We start from the raw sequence: 21723 nt of genomic DNA on the forward strand, positions 1-21723 counted from the left end.
CCATCACGTTGCCTCCACCATGTTTTACAGAGGATGTGGTGTGCCTTGGATCATGTGCCGTTCCCTTTCTTCTCCAAACTTTTTTCTTCCCATCATTCTAGTACAGGTTGATCTTTGTCTCATCTGTCCATAGAATACTTTTCCAGAACTGAGCTGGCTTCATGAGGTGTTTTTCAGCAAATTTAACTCTGGCCTGTCTGTTTTTGGAACTGATGAATGGTTTGCATCTAGATGTGAACCCTTTGTATTTACTTTCATGGAGTCTTCTCTTTACTATTGACTTAGAGACAGATACACCTACTTCACTGAGAGTGTTCTGGACTTCAGTTGATGTTGTGAACGGGTTCTTCTTCACCAAAGAAAGTATGCGGCGATCATCCACCACTGTTGTCATCCGTGGACGCCCAGGCCTTTTTGAGTTCCCAAGCTCACCAGTCAATTCCTTTTTTCTCAGAATGTACCAGACTGTTGATTTTGCTACTCCAAGCATGTCTGCTATCTCTCTGATGGATTTTTTCTTTTTTTTCAGCCTCAGGATGTTCTGCTTCACCTCAATTGAGAGTTCCTTAGACCGCATGTTGTCTGGTCACAGCAACAGCTTCCAAATGCAAAACCACACACCTGTAATAAACCCCAGACCTTTTAACTACTTCATTGATTACAGGTTAACGAGGGAGACGCCTTCAGAGTTAATTGCAGCCCTTAGAGTCCCTTGTCCAATTACTTTTGGTCCCTTGAAAAAGAGGAGGCTATGTATTACAGAGCTATGATTCCTAAACCCTTTCTCCGATTTGGATGTGAAAACTCTCATATTGCAGCTGGGAGTGTGCACTTTCAGCCCATATTATATATATAATTGTATTTCTGAACATGTTTTTGTAAACAGCTAAAATAACAAAACTTGTGTCACTGTCCAAATATTTCTGGACCTAACTGTACCTGATTGAAACGACAACTTGACTATTCGGTCAGGGCAGGAAGAGGTTAGCTCTGAGGACGAGGGTAGTGAGAACACACAGGGTGATGATGAGGTTGGAGATCCCACTTACTGTCAACCAACAGTCAGCCAGTTGATGAGGTCAGCAGAGGAGGTGGAGGAGGATGCTACTGATGACGAGGTTAGGTTGCGCCTTCCTGGACAGAGACAATGTACTGGAAGCATGTCAACAACTGCATCCTCAGCCACAACTCTGCCTCTGAGCAGAAGTCGGGGTGGCTCTGCAGGTCGCATGGGCTTTAAGCCTTGCCTAGCCTGGTTCTTTTTTGACATCGCAAAGGATCACCCAACTCATGTCATCTGTAAGATTTGTCGCCAATCTCTAAGTAGAGGCCAAAAACTCAATCGTTTGAGTACATTGTCCATGAACCGTCACATGGATATGAAGCATAAGTCACAGTGGAAAGCTCACTGTGCTACAATGTGGCCTAGCGGAGCAGGCCAACCACCGTCTGCCCCTTCAAGTGCATCCGTGTGCTCTTCATACTCTGTGACTGTGGGGACAGCAGTCACACAAGCTTTTGGACGCAGACCTTCCACCTTTTTACCCGCAACAGGCAGTGTGATTAGCAGGTCGTCAGTTGTTTTGGAAGTGGAAAAAGCTGCTGGTGTTGAGCTCTCTCAGACATCAAGAGCACCACCTTTGGATGAAGGCAACATTATGTCTCCGCCTGCACCTTCCTCACAGACCAGCAGTTTGCCAGGGACACCCTACTCAATGCCGTCTCAGCACAGCAGTCAGCCCTCTGTCCCTCAGATGTGATCAAGTAAAAGACCATTTCCTCCTAGCCATGACAAAGCTAAGAGATTGACTTTCAGCATCTGCAAGCTGTTGGCTACAGAAATGCTGCCTTTCCACCTGGTGGACACACAGGATTTTCGAGACCTTATGTCCGTCGCAGTGCCCCAGTACCAGATGCCCAGTCGCCACTACTTCTACAAGAAAGGTGTGCCTGCGCTACACCAGCATGTCGCACACAACATCACTGCTTCATTGAGAAACTCTGTGTGTGACAGGGTGCATTTCACCACAGATACTTGGACCAGTAAGCAAGGACAGGGGCGTTACATGTCGCTGACTGGGCACTGGGTAACTATGGTGAGATGGAGAAGGGTCTGCTGTACAAGTCTTGCCGTCCCCACGAGTTGCGTGTCAATCCTCTGTATGTAGAAGTTCTTCAACTGCTTCTGCCTCCTCAACCTCGTCTGGGTCTTCCACCTTCACCCCAAAGTCTGTCTGGTCAGGCTACCTGCGTTGTACCTGCGCACAAGGAATCCCACACACCTCCTTACTATGCTGGCAGAAGAGCTCAACGGCATCAGGCGGTCTTCACGTTGAAATGTCTGGGAAATGTGAGTCACACAGCTGAGGAGTTGTGGTCAGCTCTGGAGACCGAGTTTCATCAATGGTTGTCTCCACTCAACCTGCAGCCAGGGAAGGCCGTGTGAGACAATGCTGCATACCTGGGTGCGGCCCTTCGCCAGGGCAATGTGGCACACGTGCCATGTATGGCTCACGTGTTGAACCTTGTGTGACGACCTGGACTCTGTCAATGCTTAGCAAGGGTTAAATTTCTTAAAATTCAGCCAGACGTATTGTTCTTCTGTGTGTTAACTCATGTTTGCTAAACTATTGTTTGGGACCAGACCCTCTGAGCATTCATTGTAATGTAGTTGTGTATTGCTAATCTAATGTAAATTACCTTAGTAGCCTTTGTCTAGTCTGTGACTTGCAGACTACATGTAGATATCCTCAGTCTTTCTATCCACATCATTTAAATGAACATTATCCATGCAGCTTGAAATTCATCCAATAAGAGAAGCAACCTTGTACAACCAATCCGATAAGGGCACAGTTTATTCTAAGGGAAGTTTATGGCTATAAAAGGGATTTCTTTAAGTCACCAGTTGGTTGATGGATGTGCATGATCCAGTCTAAGCTCTTAGGAGCTGGCTAGGGGATCAGAACCATGGTGCTTTGTGGACTCGGTCTAGGGACTTTGGCTCCGACTAGAGGATCACTTGACCACAGTGCTTCAATCTAGGGACTTCGATTCCGATTGGAGACCATATTCACAGTCTAGGGATTTCGACTCCGGCTGCCAGGATTATACCATCATACCAGAGACTACTTAAGGAGGAAATCAAGGTTGGGACAATCCAGTCACCTGGCTACAGACTTTAAGCACCTCAGCTAGCTTCCTAAATCTGGCGTTATTCCATTCTCGGTGGGTGCCCGCCAAAAGCGGGGTGCTGCTGGATTGGAGTAAGTAGCCCTGGAAGCTCTGAAGCACGGACATTCTAAATCCCTGGTGAGCCAGCGGAAGGGTGAGACTCTATTGCCTGTTACATTTGTGTGTTTTCTTGGTTATGTGCCGTTAATATTTTGGGGATCCAATAAAGTCTTAATATTGTGATTCCCTCACCCTGTGTTGTCTGAGTAGTGTTCCGCCCACAGTTAAGGAGGTCGTGCGTTCAGTTGGGATGAACCCTGAGCCACTCGGGGTCTTTCTAAAGGCGGCGGGCCAGCGGACAAGAGCACCCACTGAGCCCCGTGTCTCCACACCTTGTTGTCCAGCAATTTTTAACACACTATCCCAGCCTACATGGGCTTCAGCAGAGGACACGGTCACTATGTGCTCACTTCCGCCATCCACACCCCGCAGCTGAACGACTTGCATTGCTCCAGAAGTCTTTCGGCCTGCTGGTTCATCGCCTGAAATGCGATGTGCCGACACGCTGGAATTCGACTCTCCACATGTTGCAGCGACTATGGTAGCACCGCCGAGCCCTGGAGCAATATGTTATGGCGTATAGCCTGGGCCAACGAGATCCAGAGGTGGGCCAGATCACGCTGCTGGAGTGGTCTCAGATCAAGGACCTATGCATCCTTCTGCACAGTTTCGACATGGCGACGAAGATGTTTAGCGCTGACAATGCCATTATGAGCATGACAATTCCAGTCATTTACATGCTGGAGCACACTCTAAACAGTATTCGGAGTCAGGTGGTGGGACAAGAGGAAGGGGAGGATGTACAGGATTCATATGCTTAAGGGATAACAAGATCTACAAGGTCCAGACGGTCAGCAGCAACAAGGCGGCAGGCATGGGACGGTGGGGGAGAGTGATTAAGAAGGGCGCATGGTAGCAGCCAAACTGTTGAGGAAGGTCCAGGAGCCCAGGAAGAATGGAGGACGAACTGGCGATGGGCATGGAAGACTCAGCAGATGAGGGAGACCCTGATCACATTTCTGTTGTGCGAGGTTGGGGGGAGAGGACAGAGGAAAAAAGCATGATTCTCACCTCGCCGCCATGAACACAGCAAGGACTTTGTCCTCCTGGATGCGCAAGACACATGAGCACCTTCTTGCTGCACTTTTTTCGGACCATAAGACGCCCTTTTTGTCCCCCAAATGTTGGGGGAAAGTGGGGGGTGCGTCTTATGGTCTGAATATAGGGCCGGGAATGAGGGTGCTGTGGTGGCGCGGGTCATCGGGGCACGAGCAGGCTGCAGCAGCGCCTGCCGTCACCATGTGGAGCCGCTCATTTAATATGCACACCCATTCTCCCGCCCATCTCTCAGTGCTGAAGCAGGAGTAGACAGGTGGGCGGGATGATGGGCGGGAGGATGGGCGAGGGATAAACAGCCGGCCCGCATGATCACCCCTGGCAACTACAGCCTGGAGTGATCATGTGCGGCTTTATTCACTGCCCCCCCCGCACATCATCATCAGCGCAGGGTGCAGTGAATCAGTACACTCACCTGTCACCGTTCCCCTGCAGCACCGCAATCTTCTCCTGGCTGCCGGCGGCCGCTGAGTGGACCCGTCCCCATTCTCCTGCAGCATTGCGTTGTCCTCCCGTCTGTGTCAGTGGCAGCACCGCTGAGTGGAGCCGTCCCCGTTCTCCTGCAGCATTGCGATGTCCTCCTGTGCCAGCGGCGGCCGCTGAGACTAGTGGCGCCCACAGCGATGACGTCATCACTGTGCGCACGTGTCCACATGCAGCTGCTGCTGGCACAGGAGGACATCGCAATGCTGCAGGGGAACGGGTACGGCTCCACTCAGCGGCGCTGCCGCTGACACAGACGGGAGGAGGAACGATGCTGCAGGGAGTGAAGTAAGGTGAGTATGAACGTTTATTTTTTTCTATGTGCCACAGGATGCGGGCCGTATACCAGGATGGGGGTATAATATGAGCAGGATGGGGATATACTATGAGCAGGATGGGGGTATACTATGAGCAGAATGGGGGTATACTATGAGCAGAATGGGGGTATACTATGAGCAGGATGGGGTATACTATGAGCAGGATGGGGGTATACTATGAGCAGGATAGAGGTATATTATGAGCAGGATGGGGGTATATTATGAGCAGGATGGGGGTATATTATGAGCAGGATGGGGGTATATGAGCAAAATGTGGGTATATGAGCAGGGTGGGGGTATATGAGCAGGATGGGGGTATATAGCAGGATGGTGGTATATGAGCAGGTTGGGGGTATATAGCAGGATGGGGGTATATAGCAGGATGGGGCCATATGCCAGGATGGGTTACCGTATATAGCAGGATGGGCCATATGCCAGGATGGGGTATATAGCAGGATGAGGGACATATACTGTATATACAAGGCAGGAGGATCATTACCAGGCTGGGGTACCTTAGTAGAGAATTTGGAGAGATTACCCCCATAACAGTGTCAGTAGCAGATCCTCGCCCATAACAGTGTGTCCTGACTCCCATTTTTTGTTTAAAATTTTATTTTCCTGCTCTAAAACCAGGGTGCGTCGTATGGTCCGGTGCGTCTTATAGTCCGAAAGAAGGGAATTTTGTTACTTACCGTAAATTCCTTTTCTTCTAGCTCTTATTGGGAGACCCAGACGATTGGGTGTATAGCACTGCCTCCGGAGGCCACACAAAGCAATTACACTAAAAAGTGTAAGGCCCCTCCCCTTCTGGCTATACACCCCCAGTGGGATCACTGGCTCACCAGTTTTAGTGCAAAAGCAAGAAGGAGGAAAGCCAATAACTGGTTTAAACAAATTCACTCCGAAGTAACATCGGAGAACTGAAAACCGTTCAACATGAACAACATGTGTACCCGCAAACAAACCAAAAATCCCGAAGGACAACAGGGCGGGTGCTGGGTCTCCCAATAAGAGCTAGAAGAAAAGGAATTTACGGTAAGTAACAAAATTCCCTTCTTCTTCGGCGCTCTATTGGGAGACCCAGACGATTGGGACGTCCAAAAGCTGTCCCTGGGTGGGTAAAGAAATACCTCATGTTAGAGCTGCAAGACAGCCCTCCCCTACGGGGAGGCAACTGCCGCCTGCAGGACTCTTCTACCTAGGCTGGCGTCCGCCGAAGCATAGGTATGCACCTGATAATGTTTGGTGAAAGTGTGCAGACTCGACCAGGTAGCTGCCTGGCACACCTGTTGAGCCGTAGCCTGGTGTCGTAATGCCCAGGACGCACCCACGGCTCTGGTAGAATGGGCCTTCAGCCCTGATGGAACCGGAAGCCCAGCAGAACGGTAGGCTTCAAGAATTGGTTCTTTGATCCATCGAGCCAGGGTAGCCTTAGAAGCCTGCGAGCCTTTGCGCTTACCAGCGACAAGGACAAAGAGTGCATACGAACGGCGCAGGGGCGCCGTGCGGGAAATGTAGATTCTGAGTGCTCTCACCAGATCTAACAAATGTAAGTCCTTCTCATACCGATGAACTGCATGAGGACAAAACGAAGGCAAAGAGATATCCTGATTAAGATGAAAAGAGGATACCACCTTCGGGAGAAACTCCTGAATGGGGCGCAGCACTACCTTGTCCTGGTGGAAGACCAGGAAGGGAGCCTTGGAAGACAGCGCTGCCAGCTCAGACACTCTCCGAAGAGATGTGATCGCTACCAGAAAAGCCACTTTCTGTGATAGTCTAGAAAGTGAAACCTCCCTCAGAGGCTCGAAGGGCGGCTTCTGGAGGGCAACTAGTACCCTGTTCAGATCCCATGGATCTAACGGCCGTTTGTACGGGGGAACGATATGGCAAACCCCCTGTAGGAACGTGCGCACCTTAGAAAGTCGTGCTAGACGCTTCTGAAAAAAGACGGATAGCGCCGAGACTTGTCCTTTAAGGGAGCCGAGCGACAAACCTTTTTCTAACCCAGATTGCAGGAAAGAAAGAAAGGTAGGCAATGCAAATGGCCAGGGAGACACTCCCTGAGCAGAGCACCAGGATAAGAATATCCTCCACGTTCTGTGGTAGATCTTAGCAGACGTGGGCTTCCTAGCCTGTCTCATGGTGGCAACGACCCCTTGGGATAAGCCTGAAGACGCTAGGATCCAGGACTCAATGGCCACACAGTCAGGTTCAGGGCCGCAGAATTCCGATGGAAAAAAGGCCCTTGGGACAGTAAGTCTGGTCGGTCTGGTAGTGCCCACGGATGGCCGACCGTGAGATGCCACAGATCCGGATACCACGCCCTCCTCGGCCAGTCTGGAGCGACGAGTATGACGCGGCTGCAGTCGGATCTGATCTTGCGTAGCACTCTGGGCAAGAGTGCCAGAGGTGGAAACACATAAGGGAGCCGGAACTGCGACCAATCTTGCACTAGGGCGTCTGCTGCTAGAGCTCTTTGATCGCGAGACCGTGCCATGAAGGTTGGGACCTTGTTGTTGTGCCGGGACGCCATTAGGTCGACGTCCGGCCTTCCCCATCGGCGACAGATTTCCTGAAACACGTCCGGGTGAAGGGACCATTCCCCTGCGTCCATGCCCTGGCGACTGAGGAAGTCTGCCTCCCAGTTTTCTACGCCGGGGATGTGAACCGCGGATATGGTGGAGGCCGTGGCTTCCACCCACATCATAATCCGCCGGACTTCCTGGAAGGCTTGCCGACTGCGTGTCCCCCCTTTGTGATTGATGTATGCCACCGCTGTGGAGTTGTCCGATTGAATTCGGATCTGCTTCCCTTCCAGCCACTGTTGGAAGGCTAGTAGGGCAAGATACACTGCTCTGATTTCCAGAACATTGATCTGAAGGGTGGACTCCTGCTGAGTCCACGTACCCTGAGCCCTGTGGTGGAGAAACACTGCTCCCCACCCTGACAGACTCGCGTCTGTCGTGACCACCGCCCAGGACGGTGGTAGGAAGGATCTTCCCTGTGATAATGAGGTGGAAAGGAGCCACCACTGCAGAGAGTCCTTGGCCGTCTGGGAAAGGGAGACTTTCCTGTCCAGGGATGTTGACTTCCCGTCCCATTGGCGGAGAATGTCCCATTGAAGTGGACGCAGATGAAACTGCGCAAACGGAACCGCCTCTATTGCCGCCACCATCTTCCCGAGGAAGTGCATGAGGCGTCTTAAGGAGTGCGACTGACTTTGAAGGAGAGCCTGCACCCCAGTCTGTAGAGACCGCTGCTTGTCCAGCGGAAGCTTCACTATCGCTGAGAGAGTATGAAACTCCATGCCAAGATACGTTAGTGATTGGGTCGGTGACAGATTTGACTTTGGGAAGTTGATGATCCACCCGAACGCCTGGAGAGTCTCCAGTGCAACATTCAGGCTGAGTTGGCATGCCTCTTGAGAGGGTGCCTTGACCAGTAGATCGTCCAAGTAAGGGATCACAGAGTGTCCGTGAGAGTGCAAGACTGCTACCACTGCCGCCATGATCTTGGTGAACACCCGAGGGGCTGTCGCCAGACCAAATGACAGAGCTACGAACTGAAGATGGTCGTCTCCTATCACGAAGCGTAGAAAGCGTTGGTGCTCTGTAGCAATCGGCACGTGGAGATAAGCATCTTTGATGTCTATTGATGCTAGGAAATCTCCTTGAGACATTGAGGCAATGACTGAGCGGAGGGATTCCATCCGGAACCGCCTGGCGTTCACATGCTTGTTAAGCAGTTTTAGGTCCAGAACAGGACGGAAGGAGCCGTCCTTCTTTGGAACCACAAAGAGATTGGAGTAAAATCCTCGCCCCCGTTCCTGAGGGGGGACAGGGATCACGACTCCTTCTGCTCTTAGAGAGTCCACCGCCTGCAGCAGGGCATCTGCTCGGTTGGGGTGTGGGGAGGTTCTGAAGAACCGAAGTGGAGGTCGAGAACTGAACTCGATTCTGTACCCGCGAGACAAAATGTCTGTTACCCACCTGTCTTTGACCTGTGACAGCCAAATGTCGCAAAAGCGGGAGAGCCTGCCACCGACCGAGATGCGGAGGGAGGAGGCCGAAAGTCATGAGGTAGCCGCTTTGGAAGCGGTTCTTCCATTTGCTTTCCTGGGGCGTGAGTGAGCCCGCCAGGAATCTGAGCTCCCTTGTTCTTTCTGAGTCCTTTTGGACGAGGAGAATTGGGCCTTGCCCGAGCCTCGAAAGGACCGAAACCTCGACTTCTGTTGAGGTTTACTTGCTCTGGGCTGTGGTAAGGAAGAGTCCTTACCCTTGGACTGTTTTATGATTTCAGCCAATGGCTCACCAAACAGTCTGTCTCTAGATAATGGCAAGCTGGTTAAGCATTTTTTGGAACCAGCATCTGCTTTCCAGTCCTTTAACCACAAGGCTCTGCGCAAAACCACGGAATTGGCGGACGCCATAGCGGTACGGCTCGTAGATTCTAGGACAGCATTGATAGCATAGGTCGCAAACGCAGACATTTGCGAAGTTAGGGACGCCACCTGCGGTACTGCTGGATGTATGATAGCATCCACCTGTGCTAAACCAGCTGAAATAGCTTGGAGTGCCCACACGGCCGCGAATGCTGGAGCAAACGACGCGCCGATAGCTTCGTAGACAGATTTCAACCAAAGGTCCATCTGTCTGTCGTTGGCATCTTTAAGTGAAGCGCCATCCTCTACTGCGACTATGGATCTAGCCGCAAGCTTGGAAATTGGGGGATCCACCTTTGGACACTGGGTCCAGCGTTTGGCCACCTCAGAGGGAAAAGGATAACGGGTATCCTTAGAACGTTTAGAGAAACGCTTGTCTGGATGAGCGTCGTGTTTCTGGATCGATTCTCTGAAGTCAGAGTGGTCCAAAAAAGCACTTAATTTACGCTTGGGATACAGGAAATGGAACTTCTCCTGCTGTGCAGCTGCCTCCTCTGCAGAAGGGGCTGGGGGAGAAATATCCAACAGTCTATTAATTGCCGATATAAGGTCATTAACCATGGCGTCACCATCAGGGGCATCCAGATTGAGAGGGGCCTCAGGATTAGAATCCTGATCACCGTCCTCAGTCTCATCACAGAGAGACTCTTCTCGTTGAGACCCTGAGCAGTGTGATGACGTGGAGGGTCTTTCCCAGCGAGCTCGCTTAGGCTGCCTGGGACTGTCATCTGAGTCAGAGACTTCAGCCTGTGATGCTTGAGACCCCCTTGGAGCACGGATTAGTTCCAACTGAGGGGGACCGGAGAGCATAGACACAGCAGTGTCCATGGTCTGAGTAACTGGCCTGGACTGCAAGGTCTCCAGGATTTTTGTCATAGTCACAGACATTTTATCAGCAAAAATTGCAAAGTCTGTCCCCGTCACCGGGGCAGGGTTCACAGGCGTCTCTGCCTGGGCTACCACCACATTAGGCTCTGGCTGACGAAGTGCCACTGGGACTGAACATTGCACACAATGTGAGTCATTGGAGCCTGCCGGTAGATCAGCCCCACATGCAGTACAAACAGTGTACACAGCCTGTGCCTTGGCACCCTTGCGTTTTGCGGGTGACATGTTGCTGCTTCCTCAGAGCAGTACAGGGTGTCCAGCCAAGAAGCGACCTTACAGTGCAACTATATATATATATATATATATATATGGTACCAAGAAAAAAGTACACTAATATAACACTGAGGCACTAGTGGGGCCAGCACTAAAGTGCTGCTTACCGCCCGCTTATGAGCGGGTGTGTGGGCGCCGAAATCCCTTTAGTCTGGGTCTCCCAGAGCCTGCTGCCTTTCCCCAGCCAGACCGCATGTGTAATGGCTGCCGGCGTCCTTGTGGAGAGGGGGGGCGGGACCTGGGCGTATACAGACGAAGAGCGGGAAGCCTGCTTCCCACTGTGCCTAGTGAGAGGGCTGGAGCATGTAAATAAAGCTCCAGCCCTCGGCGCTGCCTATTGAGCAGCGTCTCTCCCCTACCCTGATTGACAGGGTGGGGGCGGGAACGAAGCGGCGCTAGGCCGCAGAAGCCGGGGGCTAAAGTTAGAAGCGCCGCCGCCGTAAAAGCGCGGTCGGCGCAAAGTCCCCGGCGCACCACAAGTCGCAGCTGCGCCGCCGCTCCAGGAGCGGTCGGCGCAGTAGTTCCCAACCTGTAACGTCACTCAGCAAAGCTGCAGTGACCTAACCCCAGCGCACAGCGCTACTGTCCCCGGCGCACTATAACGCTCAGCAAGCCTTGAGAGTGTCCGTGCCTGCCGGGGACACAGAGTACCTGAAAGTTGCAGGGCCTTGTCCCTGAACGGCACTCCCGCTCCAAATCCAGCAGGTTCTCTGGGTCTGTGGATGGAGCCCGGCCCCAGGGCTTGGGGGCCGGCAAGATCCCACTTCCACAGAGCCCTCCAGGGGATGTGGAAGGAAAACAGCATGTGGGCTCCAGCCTCTGTACCAGCAATAGGTACCTCAACCTTACAAGCACCACCGCGGGTGAGAAGGGAGCATGCTGGGGGCCCCATATGGGCCCTCTTTTCTTCCATCCGATATAGCCAGCAGCTACTGCTGACTACAAACAGTGGAGCTATGCGTGGATGTCTGACCTCCTTCGCACAAAGCAGAAAACTGGTGAGCCAGTGATCCCACTGGGGGTGTATAGCCAGAAGGGGAGGGGCCTTACACTTTTTAGTGTAATTGCTTTGTGTGGCCTCCGGAGGCAGTGCTATACACCCAATCGTCTGGGTCTCCCAATAGAGCGCCGAAGAAAATACGGTATGTACTTGTCACTTTTCCATGTGTTTGTGGTGTTTTCTGAGTTGTTTGTCACCTTTTGGACACCTAAGAAGGTGTTTTCTATGTGCTTGTATGTGTTTGCCTGCGATTGTTTTCAATGGGGTTCGATGGTGTTCGACGAACGTTCGTTGAAAGTTCGACGAACACACCCGCTGTTTGACGAACCGAACCGAACTCATACACTAGGGGAGTGGCTCATCTCTACTGCTAACTAAACTAAACTATTATGTAAGTCCAGAGACCATATTCTACTCCACATCCTAAACACGCACGGCATCCAACTGCCACAGCACTGATCCCTCTGGACTAATGAAGTAGTCTGCAAAGATATTTTGAATCACCAGTCCTGCTGTTCCAGGTCTTCCATGTTGGGTTTGGTCCACACTAGTCGATTGTGAAGGCCGGTACTGGTCAGATTCAGGGTTCAATGAAGCATCGTGGATGCGTGCAAAGTTGTGGAGAAGTACATATGCCTGAATCACCAAGGTGGCATTTTTTGGATCCAATTACATTGAAGAATGGAATACCCTTCACTTATTGGAAAGTATTCCAAACGCACCTTCCACATACCGACGAGCTCTAGTCAAGCGGTAGTTGAATATTCACTTTCTGTCATCCAAATCGCGTCTGGGAAAGGGCCGCATAAAGTTGGGTCAATGCAAACCCTTCATCAGCCACGATGACAGATAGCAATGGGAGTCCTTGGGATCTAGGCAGTGGTCTTGGCTCTGAAAGGGCAAGCTGGTTGGTCTGAAGCCATTCATCCATTCTGGAAGCATGAAAGTTGCGCGCATCTGACGTTTTCCCATAGGCCCCGATATCCACAATTACAAACTTGTAGTCAATGTCAGCCAAGGCCAACAGCACCACCAAAAAATACTACTTGTAAATGAAGTACCGGGACCCTGAGTGAGGCGGCTTCAGCACACGAATGTATTTGCCATCCAGCACCCCAATGCAGTTTGCAAACTGCGCTGAGTCTTGGAAGCCTTGCGAAATGCACAGCCAACCTTCAGTCGTTGGCTCAGGCACCACCGATTGTCGTAGATGCTCCCATATTACTGCACATGTGCCTTTGACAATACCGGAGATTGTAGAGATCCCTAGCAGAAACTCTAAATTCAGGGACGCAAAAGAGTTTACGGTTGCCAGAAATCTGCAAAAAAAAAAAAAAAAAAGACACTTTGGCATGTAAAATGTTCTATTTGAAAAAAAACCCCCACAAACTGACTAAAAATATATCGTACATTCGTGGGTCCTCAACGGAATGTTGGACCAGTGAGGACCTACGTTATCTTACCTCAATGTAACGATGAGCCGTTCTTCAGGTGAAATACAGTGCCTCATGTTGGTGTCCTAGAAGGTGAGTCCAGGATGCAAAGTTAATAGTAGCAGATTAAAGCTTTCCACCGACATCCAGGTAAACAGGTGGAACTTCTCTGGGTGCTGGCGCAGGTCCGAATACAGGGAATGGAAGTGGCCCTTACTACGCAGCTGTGAGACAATAGGGTGAACCCAGTGTCTCCTACGCCTCCTCGGATCTTCAGACAACAATGTAGATTGCTGTTCGTAGTACGGAGAAAGAAGCCAGTACAGCAGAACCTTATCAGTAGTTCTTTTTGCCATGATAATGACAGAAAAAAAATATGCAGCGCACAAGCACAAGAAAATCACAAGAACTCTCCATGCTGTGAAAAGCAGTAGAAAATGGCACTGGAGTGCACACGTGAACGCCTCATGTAGGTTGAAGCTATGGATCTGGGTAAATTTGTCATTTCCCTCCTTCCGTTTTTCTGCGGTCAGCAAAAAAAAGGAAGGCACAGGGCTGCCACAGGGACCGTATACGTAACGGAACGGAAATGCATGCCACACGGATGCATCCGTGGAAAAACATGACCATTTTTTGCGGACCGCAAAAACGGAACAGTTGTGTGAATGTAGCCTGACTCATCTTATAAAGTGATCAATTCAAGCTGTATACAATTTCTGTGATGCCCTATTTTTCCAGACAACTTTTATGTCCTGTATGTACCTAATAAAAATATAATTTTTGTAGACCATTGTGTTTGTTTTTTTCTCTGTTCGTCTTATGATTGCAGGTTGTGGTCCGCAAAGTGAACTAATAAATACAGTGCAAAGATTAAAAAAAAAAAAAAAATACTAAACGTTCTAATCACCCCCCTTTTGCACAAGTAAAAAAAAAAGAAAAAAAAATAATTAGCCCTATTGGTAAACACTGTAAACAAAGAAATTAACCCCTTCACGACACGACGGACATATCCGGCATGGATCGTGTGAGGTTAATCCCCGCCCCCTGCTGTGGGCAGGTCGCGGCGATCCACGCACATATCCGCTGTTTTCAACAGCTGACATGTGTGCCTGCAAGTTACGAGTGGAATCGCATTCCACCCGCAACTTTTAACCCCTTACATCTTGCTGCCAAAGTCTGGCAGCGAGATGTATATGTGCGCGGCCATTACATTAACTTACCGCTGCCCCCCACTGGAAGTCACGTGTGTGACCACATGACTTTCGGTGGTTGCCATGGTAGCACACGGTCATGTGATGACGCCTGTAGCTAACATGAGTCACTTTCTCTCAGTGCCGGCATAGTGGCAGCACGGAGAGTAAAGCAGCATATCTGCAGATCTTAGCTCTGTAGCTGTGATCTGGAGATATGGCAGAGCGATCAGATTGCTGATCGCTATAGCCCCCTAGGGGGACTAGTAAAATAAAAATAAAAAAAAAGTAAAAAAAAAAAAAAAAAAGTTTTAAAAAATAAAAAAAAGAAACAAAAAACCTAAAAGTTCAAATCACCCCCCTTTCGCCCCATTGAAAATTAAAGGGTTAAAAAAAATAAAAAATATACACATATTTGGTGGTATCGCCGCATTCAGAAATGCCCGATTTATCAAAATGTAAAATCAATTAATCTGATCAGTAAACGGCGTAGCGGCAAAAAAATTCTAAACACCAAAATTACGTTTTTTGGTCGCCGCAAGTTTTGCGCAAAATGCAATAACAGGCGATCAAAACGTAGCATCTGTGCAAAAATTGTACCATTAGAAACGACAGCTCGAAACACAAAAAATAAGCCGTCACTGAGCCACAGATCCCGAAAAATGAGAACGCTACGGGTTTCTGAAAATGGCGCAAAACGTGCGCCACTTTTATTGGACAAACTTGTGAATTTTTTTAACCCCTTAGATACAAGTAAACCTATACATGTTTGGGGTCTACAAACTCGCACTGACCTGAGGCATCACACTAACACATGAGTTTTACCATATAATGAACACAGTGAATAAAATATCCCAAAAACTATTGTGCAATCGCACTTTTTTTTGCAGTTTTTCCAAACTTGGAATTTTTTTGCTGTTTTCCAGTAAACAATATAGTAAAACTTATGGTTTCATTTAAAAGTACAACTCGTACTGCAAAAAAGAAGCCCTCATATGGCAAGATTGATGGAAAAATAAAAAAAGTTACGGCTCTCGGAAGAAGGGGAGCAAAAATAAAAAACCCCGCAAAAACGGAAACTGCCTGGGGACTGAAGGGGTAAAAGAACACAAAAATTAAGTTTTTGGGGTTGATGCAATGACCAACAAAATGCTGTAAGAAGCAATCAAAATATCATATCTATTTCAAAATTATATCAGTAGAAATGTCAAAAAAAAATCCCACAAAAAAAAGCTAGCATTATAAATCCCCAGATCGGTACGAGTTTGTAGAGAACAAACCTGTATAGTTTCACTTCTAGCTACGTGGTGAAAAAAATCCAGACGTTTGTAAAAGAAAAAACTGAATTGTGTTTTTAATCGACATTTTTCGAGACCCGTAAAGTTTTCATTTTTGGGACCTGGGGCTCAGTGACTGCTTATTTTATGCATTTTGAGCTGATGTTTTTAATTGTACAATTTTTGCATAGATACAATGTTTTGATCGCCTGTTATTGCATTTTAAGTCAATGTTGCGAAGACCAAAAAACAATTTTGGCGTTTGGAATTTTTTTTCCGCTACACCGTGTACCGATCAGATTGGGCATGGCGATACCAAATATGTTTATTATTAATTCCCAATGGGGGGTGATTTGAACTGGGTTTTTTTAGTTTTTAAAACTTTTTTTTATTTTGATTTTACTAGACCCTTAGAGGACTTTATGCCTGCACTGTCCGATCACTTCTGCTGATCAGAGCAATGCTTTAGCATTTCTCTGATCTCCCGTGAATTCCGCTGCTCTGCCAGCATTCACAGGAAGCACGTTATGACAGAAAAAGGGGTCATCATCTGATCCCGCGCTGTCATGGTAACCCATTAGCGCCTCGTGATCTCATCACTGGGTTGCCAATAGCGGCGTAGAACAGCACGATCCGTACCAGAGCGCTTTAGATCGTACTGTCAGATTTTGACAGCAAGATCTAAGTGGTTAAAAGGCGCGGGTGGACAGGCTGATTCTGCAGCACAAGTCTGCTAATCAGTGGGAAGGATGGTGTTATTCAAAAGAACAACTCATCCTGTGAAAATCAAGCCCTCATACGGCTATATTGATGGAAAAATAAAAATGTTATTGCTCTGAGAAGGGGAGGAAAAAAACAAAGGGTTGCAAAAGGGTTAAAGGGAACCTGTCACCGGATTTTCGGCATATAAGCTGCGGCCCCATAAGTGGGCTCTTATATATAGTATGCTAACATTCTGTATATAAGAGCCCAGGCCGCTGTGTAGAACGTAAAAATCACTTTATAATACTCACCTAACGATCGCGCTTTGGTGGAGTTGGGCCATATGGGTGTCTTCGTTGTCCAGTGCCGCCTCTTTCGACCATCTTCGTCCTCCTTCTGTAGCCGGTGTGCATGACGCGTCTATGTTATCCACACTCGCTGGCATTGATGTCCTGCGTATTGTAGTGCGCCTGCGCGGGACCGGTGAGTGTGTATGACGTAGACGCATCATGCCCACAGGATTCAGAAAGAGGACGAAGATGGCCAAAAGAGGAGGCGCCGACAACGGAGACGCCCGTATGGGCCAACTCCACTGCTGCGCGACCGTTTAGATATTATAAAATGATTATGTTCTACAACGCAGCCTGCGCTCTTATATACAGCATGTTAAAATGCTGTAATGCTGTATATAAAGAGCCCAGTGATGCTGGCCGCAGTTTATATGCCGAAAAACCGGTGACAGGTTCCCTTTAATGATTTATTATGGTTCTCCAGTGTCCATAAAAAAATATTGCTTGTCAGTGAATTTTTTAAAAGCTGTGCAGATAAAATCTAAAGTCACATTGGTAACCATGGTAGTGAAGTGTGCTGTCTGCTGAGGAGCCACCTGCACAGGTCTGTAGAGAGCAGTGTGCTGCTGAGGAGTCGCCTGCACAGGTCTGCAGTGTGCTGCTGAGGAGCCGCCTGCACAGGTCTGTACTCAGCTGCTGAGGAGTCGCCTGCACAGGTCTGTACTCAGCTGCTGAGGAGTCGCCTGCACAGGACTGTACTCAGCTGCTGAGGGGCCACCTGCATAGGTCTATAGAGAGCAGTGTGCTGCTGAGGAGCCGCCTGCACAGGTCTGTACTCAGCTGCTGAGGAGCCGCCTGCACAGGTCTGTACTCAGCTGCTGAGGAGCCGCCTGCACAGGTCTGTACTCAGCTGCTGAGGAGCCGCCTGCACAGGTCTGTACTCAGCTGCTGAGGAGCCGCCTGCACAGGTCTGCAGTGTGCTGCTGAGGAGCCGCCTGCACAGGTCTGCAGTGTGCTGCTGAGGAGCCGCCTGCACAGGTCTGCAGTGTGCTGCTGAGGAGCCGCCTGCACAGGTCTGCAGTGTGTTGCTGAGGAGCCGCCTGCACAGGTCTGCAATGTGTTGCTGAGGAGCCGCCTGCACAGGTCTGCAGTGTGTTGCTGAGGAGCCGCCTGCACAGGTCTGCAGTGTGTTGCTGAGGAGCCGCCAGCACAGGTCTGTACTCAGCTGCTGAGGAGCCGCCTGCACAGGTCCGCCTGCACAGGTCTGCAGTGTGCTGCTGAGGAGCCGCCTGCACAGGTCTGCAGTGTTCTGCTGAGGAGCCGCCTGCACAGGTCTGCAGTGTGCTGCTGAGGAGCCGCCTGCACAGGTCTGCAGTGTGCTGCTGAGGAGCCGCCTGCACAGGTCTGCAGTGTGCTGCTGAGGAGCCGCCTGCACAGGTCTGCAGTGTGTTGCTGAGGAGCCGCCAGCACAGGTCTGTAGTGTGTTGCTGAGGAGCCGCCAGCACAGGTCTGTAGTGTGTTGCTGAGGAGCCGCCTGCACGCACAGGTCTGTACTCAGCTGCTGAGGAGCCGCCTGCACAGGTCTGTAGTGTGCTGCAGAGGAGCCGCCTGCACAGGTCTGTAGTGTGTTGCTGAGGAGCCGCCTGCACAGGTTTGCAGTGTGTTGCTGAGGAGCCGCCTGCACAGGTCTGCAGTGTGTTGCTGAGGAGCCGCCTGCACAGGTCTGTAGTGTGCTGCTGAGGAGCCGCCTGCACAGGTTTGCAGTGTGTTGCTGAGGAGCCGCCTGCACAGGTCTGCAGTGTGCTGCTGAGGAGCCGCCTGCACAGGTCTGTACTCAGCAGCTGCCGCCTGCAGGTCTGTACTCAGCTGCTGAGGAGCCGCCTGCAGAGGTCTGTACTCAGCTGCTGAGGAGCCGCCTGCAGAGGTCTGTACTCAGCTGCTGAGGAGCCGCCTGCAGAGGTCTGTACTCAGCTGCTGAGGAGCCGCCTGCAGAGGTCTGTACTCAGCAGCTGAGCAACCGCCTGCAGAGGTCTGTACTCAGCAGCTGAGGAGCCGCCTGCACAGGTCTATAGTGTGCTACTGAGGAGCCGCCTGCACACACAGGTCTGTACTCAGCTGCTGAGGAGCCGCCTGCAGAGGTCTGTACTCAGCAGCTGAGCAACCGCCGTCTTCTGTGAGTCCCGGGCACAGCCGGATACAGGGTGAAAGCGCGCAGCCCTCGCTGACGGCATACATTTCCCATAGCTCCCCGCGCCAGCACACGTCACCGCTCTTCGCAGCCAATCAGAGCGCTCGCTGCCTGCCTTCTCTTCCCTCCCAGTGTTTTGTTGCTGCTGAGTAGGCGCCATATTGGCTTCCAGTAATAAACGGCAGCTGTTGTTTCTGTGGTGACTTGAGAGGCAAAGATGCTGTACCTGGAGGATTACCTGGAGAGTGAGTGTGCTGCCCGAGCGCCGGGACCGCCCGTATACGGTGGGAAGCGTGTTGTGTTACCGTAGACGGCGCCGCCTAATAACCGCCCTCTCCCCCCTCCCCCTCCTGTCTCCGCAGTGATCGAGCAGCTTCCCATGGATCTGCGCGACAGGTTTACGGAAATGCGGGAGATGGACTTGCAGGTGCAGAGTACGTGAGCTCCTCCAACCGTTACTCTCCCCGGAGGCAGCGCCGTGCACCGAGCACTCGTGCTGCAAGTGTGTAATATGCCCTGTGTGCACAGCCTGGTTCAGTCATACCACGGCTGTGCAGCAGGGGGCAGTGTGTATACAGCCGGGATCAGCCATACCACGGCTGTGCAGCAGGGGGCAGTGTGTATACAGCCGGGATCAGTCATACCAGGGCTGTGCAGCAGGGGGCAGTGTGTATACAGCCGGGATCAGCCATACCACGGCTGTGCAGCAGGGGGCAGTGTGTATACAGCCGGGATCAGTCATACCAGGGCTGTGCAGCAGGGGGCAGTGTGTATACAGCCGGGATCAGCCATACCACGGCTGTGCAGCAGGGGGCAGTGTGTATACAGCCGGGATCAGTCATACCAGGGCTGTGCAGCAGGGGGCAGTGTGTATACAGCCGGGTTCAGTCATACCACGGCTGTGCAGCAGGGGGCAGTGTGTATACAGCCGGGATCAGTCATACCAGGGCTGTGCAGCAGGGGGCGGTGTGTATACAGCCGGGTTCAGTCATACCAGGGCTGGGCAGCAGGGGGCAGTGTGTATACAGCCGGGATCAGTCATACCACGGCTGTGCAGCAGGGGGCAGTGTGTGCACAGCCTGGTTCAGTCATACCACGGCTGTGCAGCAGGGGGCAGTGTGTATACAGCCGGGATCAGTCATACCAGGGCTGTGCAGCAGGGGGCAGTGTGTATACAGCCGGGATCAGTCATACCAGGGCTGTGCAGCAGGGGGCAGTGTGTATACAGCTGGGATCAGTCATACCAGGGCTGTGCAGCAGGGGGCAGTGTGTATACAGCCGGGATCAGTCCTACCAGGGCTGTGCAGCAGGGGGCAGTGTATATACAGCCGGGATCAGTCATACCAGGGCTGTGCAGCAGGGGGCAGTGTGTATACAGCCGGGATCAGTCATACCAGGGCTGTGCAGCAGGGGGCAGTGTGTATACAGCCGGGATCAGTCATACCAGGGCTGTGCAGCAGAGGGCAGTGTGTATACAGCCGGGATCAGTCATACCAGGGCTGTGCAGCAGGGGGCAGTGTATATACAGCCGGGATCAGTCATACCAGGGCTGTGCAGCAGGGGGCAGTGTATATACAGCCGGGATCAGTCATACCAGGGCTGTGCAGCAGGGGGCAGTGTGTATACAGCCGGGATCAGTCATACCAGGGCTGTGCAGCAGGGGGCAGTGTGTATACAGCCGGGATCAGTCATACCAGGGCTGTGCAGCAGGGGGCAGTGTGTATACAGCCGGGATCAGTCATACCAGGGCTGTGCAGCAGGGGGCAGTGTGTATACAGCCGGGATCAGTCATACCAGGGCTGTGCAGCAGGGGGCAGTGTGTATACAGCCGGGATCAGTCATACCAGGGCTGTGCAGCAGGGGGCAGTGTGTATACAGCCGGGATCAGTCATACCAGGGCTGTGCAGCAGGGGGCAGTGTGTATACAGCCGGGATCAGTCATACCACGGCTGTGCAGCAGGGGGCAGTGTGTATACAGCCGGGATCAGCCATACCACGGCTGTGCAGCAGGGGGCAGTGTGTATACAGCCGGGATCAGTCATACCAGGGCTGTGCAGCAGGGGGCAGTGTGTATACAGCCGGGATCAGCCATACCACGGCTGTGCAGCAGGGGGCAGTGTGTATACAGCCGGGATCAGTCATACCAGGGCTGTGCAGCAGGGGGCAGTGTGTATACAGCCGGGTTCAGTCATACCACGGCTGTGCAGCAGGGGGCAGTGTGTATACAGCCGGGATCAGTCATACCAGGGCTGTGCAGCAGGGGGCGGTGTGTATACAGCCGGGTTCAGTCATACCAGGGCTGGGCAGCAGGGGGCAGTGTGTATACAGCCGGGATCAGTCATACCACGGCTGTGCAGCAGGGGGCAGTGTGTGCACAGCCTGGTTCAGTCATACCACGGCTGTGCAGCAGGGGGCAGTGTGTATACAGCCGGGATCAGTCATACCAGGGCTGTGCAGCAGGGGGCAGTGTGTATACAGCCGGGATCAGTCATACCAGGGCTGTGCAGCAGGGGGCAGTGTGTATACAGCTGGGATCAGTCATACCAGGGCTGTGCAGCAGGGGGCAGTGTGTATACAGCCGGGATCAGTCCTACCAGGGCTGTGCAGCAGGGGGCAGTGTATATACAGCCGGGATCAGTCATACCAGGGCTGTGCAGCAGGGGGCAGTGTGTATACAGCCGGGATCAGTCATACCAGGGCTGTGCAGCAGGGGGCAGTGTGTATACAGCCGGGATCAGTCATACCAGGGCTGTGCAGCAGAGGGCAGTGTGTATACAGCCGGGATCAGTCATACCAGGGCTGTGCAGCAGGGGGCAGTGTATATACAGCCGGGATCAGTCATACCAGGGCTGTGCAGCAGGGGGCAGTGTATATACAGCCGGGATCAGTCA

The 21723-nt window shown here is 51.5% G+C and overlaps 1 protein-coding gene and 1 pseudogene across 1 annotated transcript in view; one reads left to right on the plus strand and one right to left on the minus strand.

The window, feature by feature from the left end:
* Positions 1–12175: 12175 nt before the first annotated feature.
* LOC142302399 (uncharacterized) lies at positions 12176–13541 on the minus strand (annotated as a pseudogene).
* Positions 13542–18949: 5408 nt separating this feature from the next.
* Positions 18950–21723, plus strand: part of ING3 (inhibitor of growth family member 3) — a 58877-nt gene continuing 56103 nt past the window's right edge. Inside the window, exons 1-2 of the mRNA XM_075345047.1 lie at positions 18950–19077; positions 19195–19266. Of these exons, the coding sequence (XP_075201162.1) occupies positions 19050–19077; positions 19195–19266 (100 nt within the window). The 5' untranslated portion in view covers positions 18950–19049. The remainder of the gene's footprint in view (positions 19078–19194; positions 19267–21723) is intronic.

The sequence above is a fragment of the Anomaloglossus baeobatrachus genome, chromosome 4 (assembly GCF_048569485.1).
Source record: "Anomaloglossus baeobatrachus isolate aAnoBae1 chromosome 4, aAnoBae1.hap1, whole genome shotgun sequence".
In the NCBI taxonomy this organism is placed as follows: Eukaryota; Metazoa; Chordata; class Amphibia; order Anura; family Aromobatidae; genus Anomaloglossus; species Anomaloglossus baeobatrachus.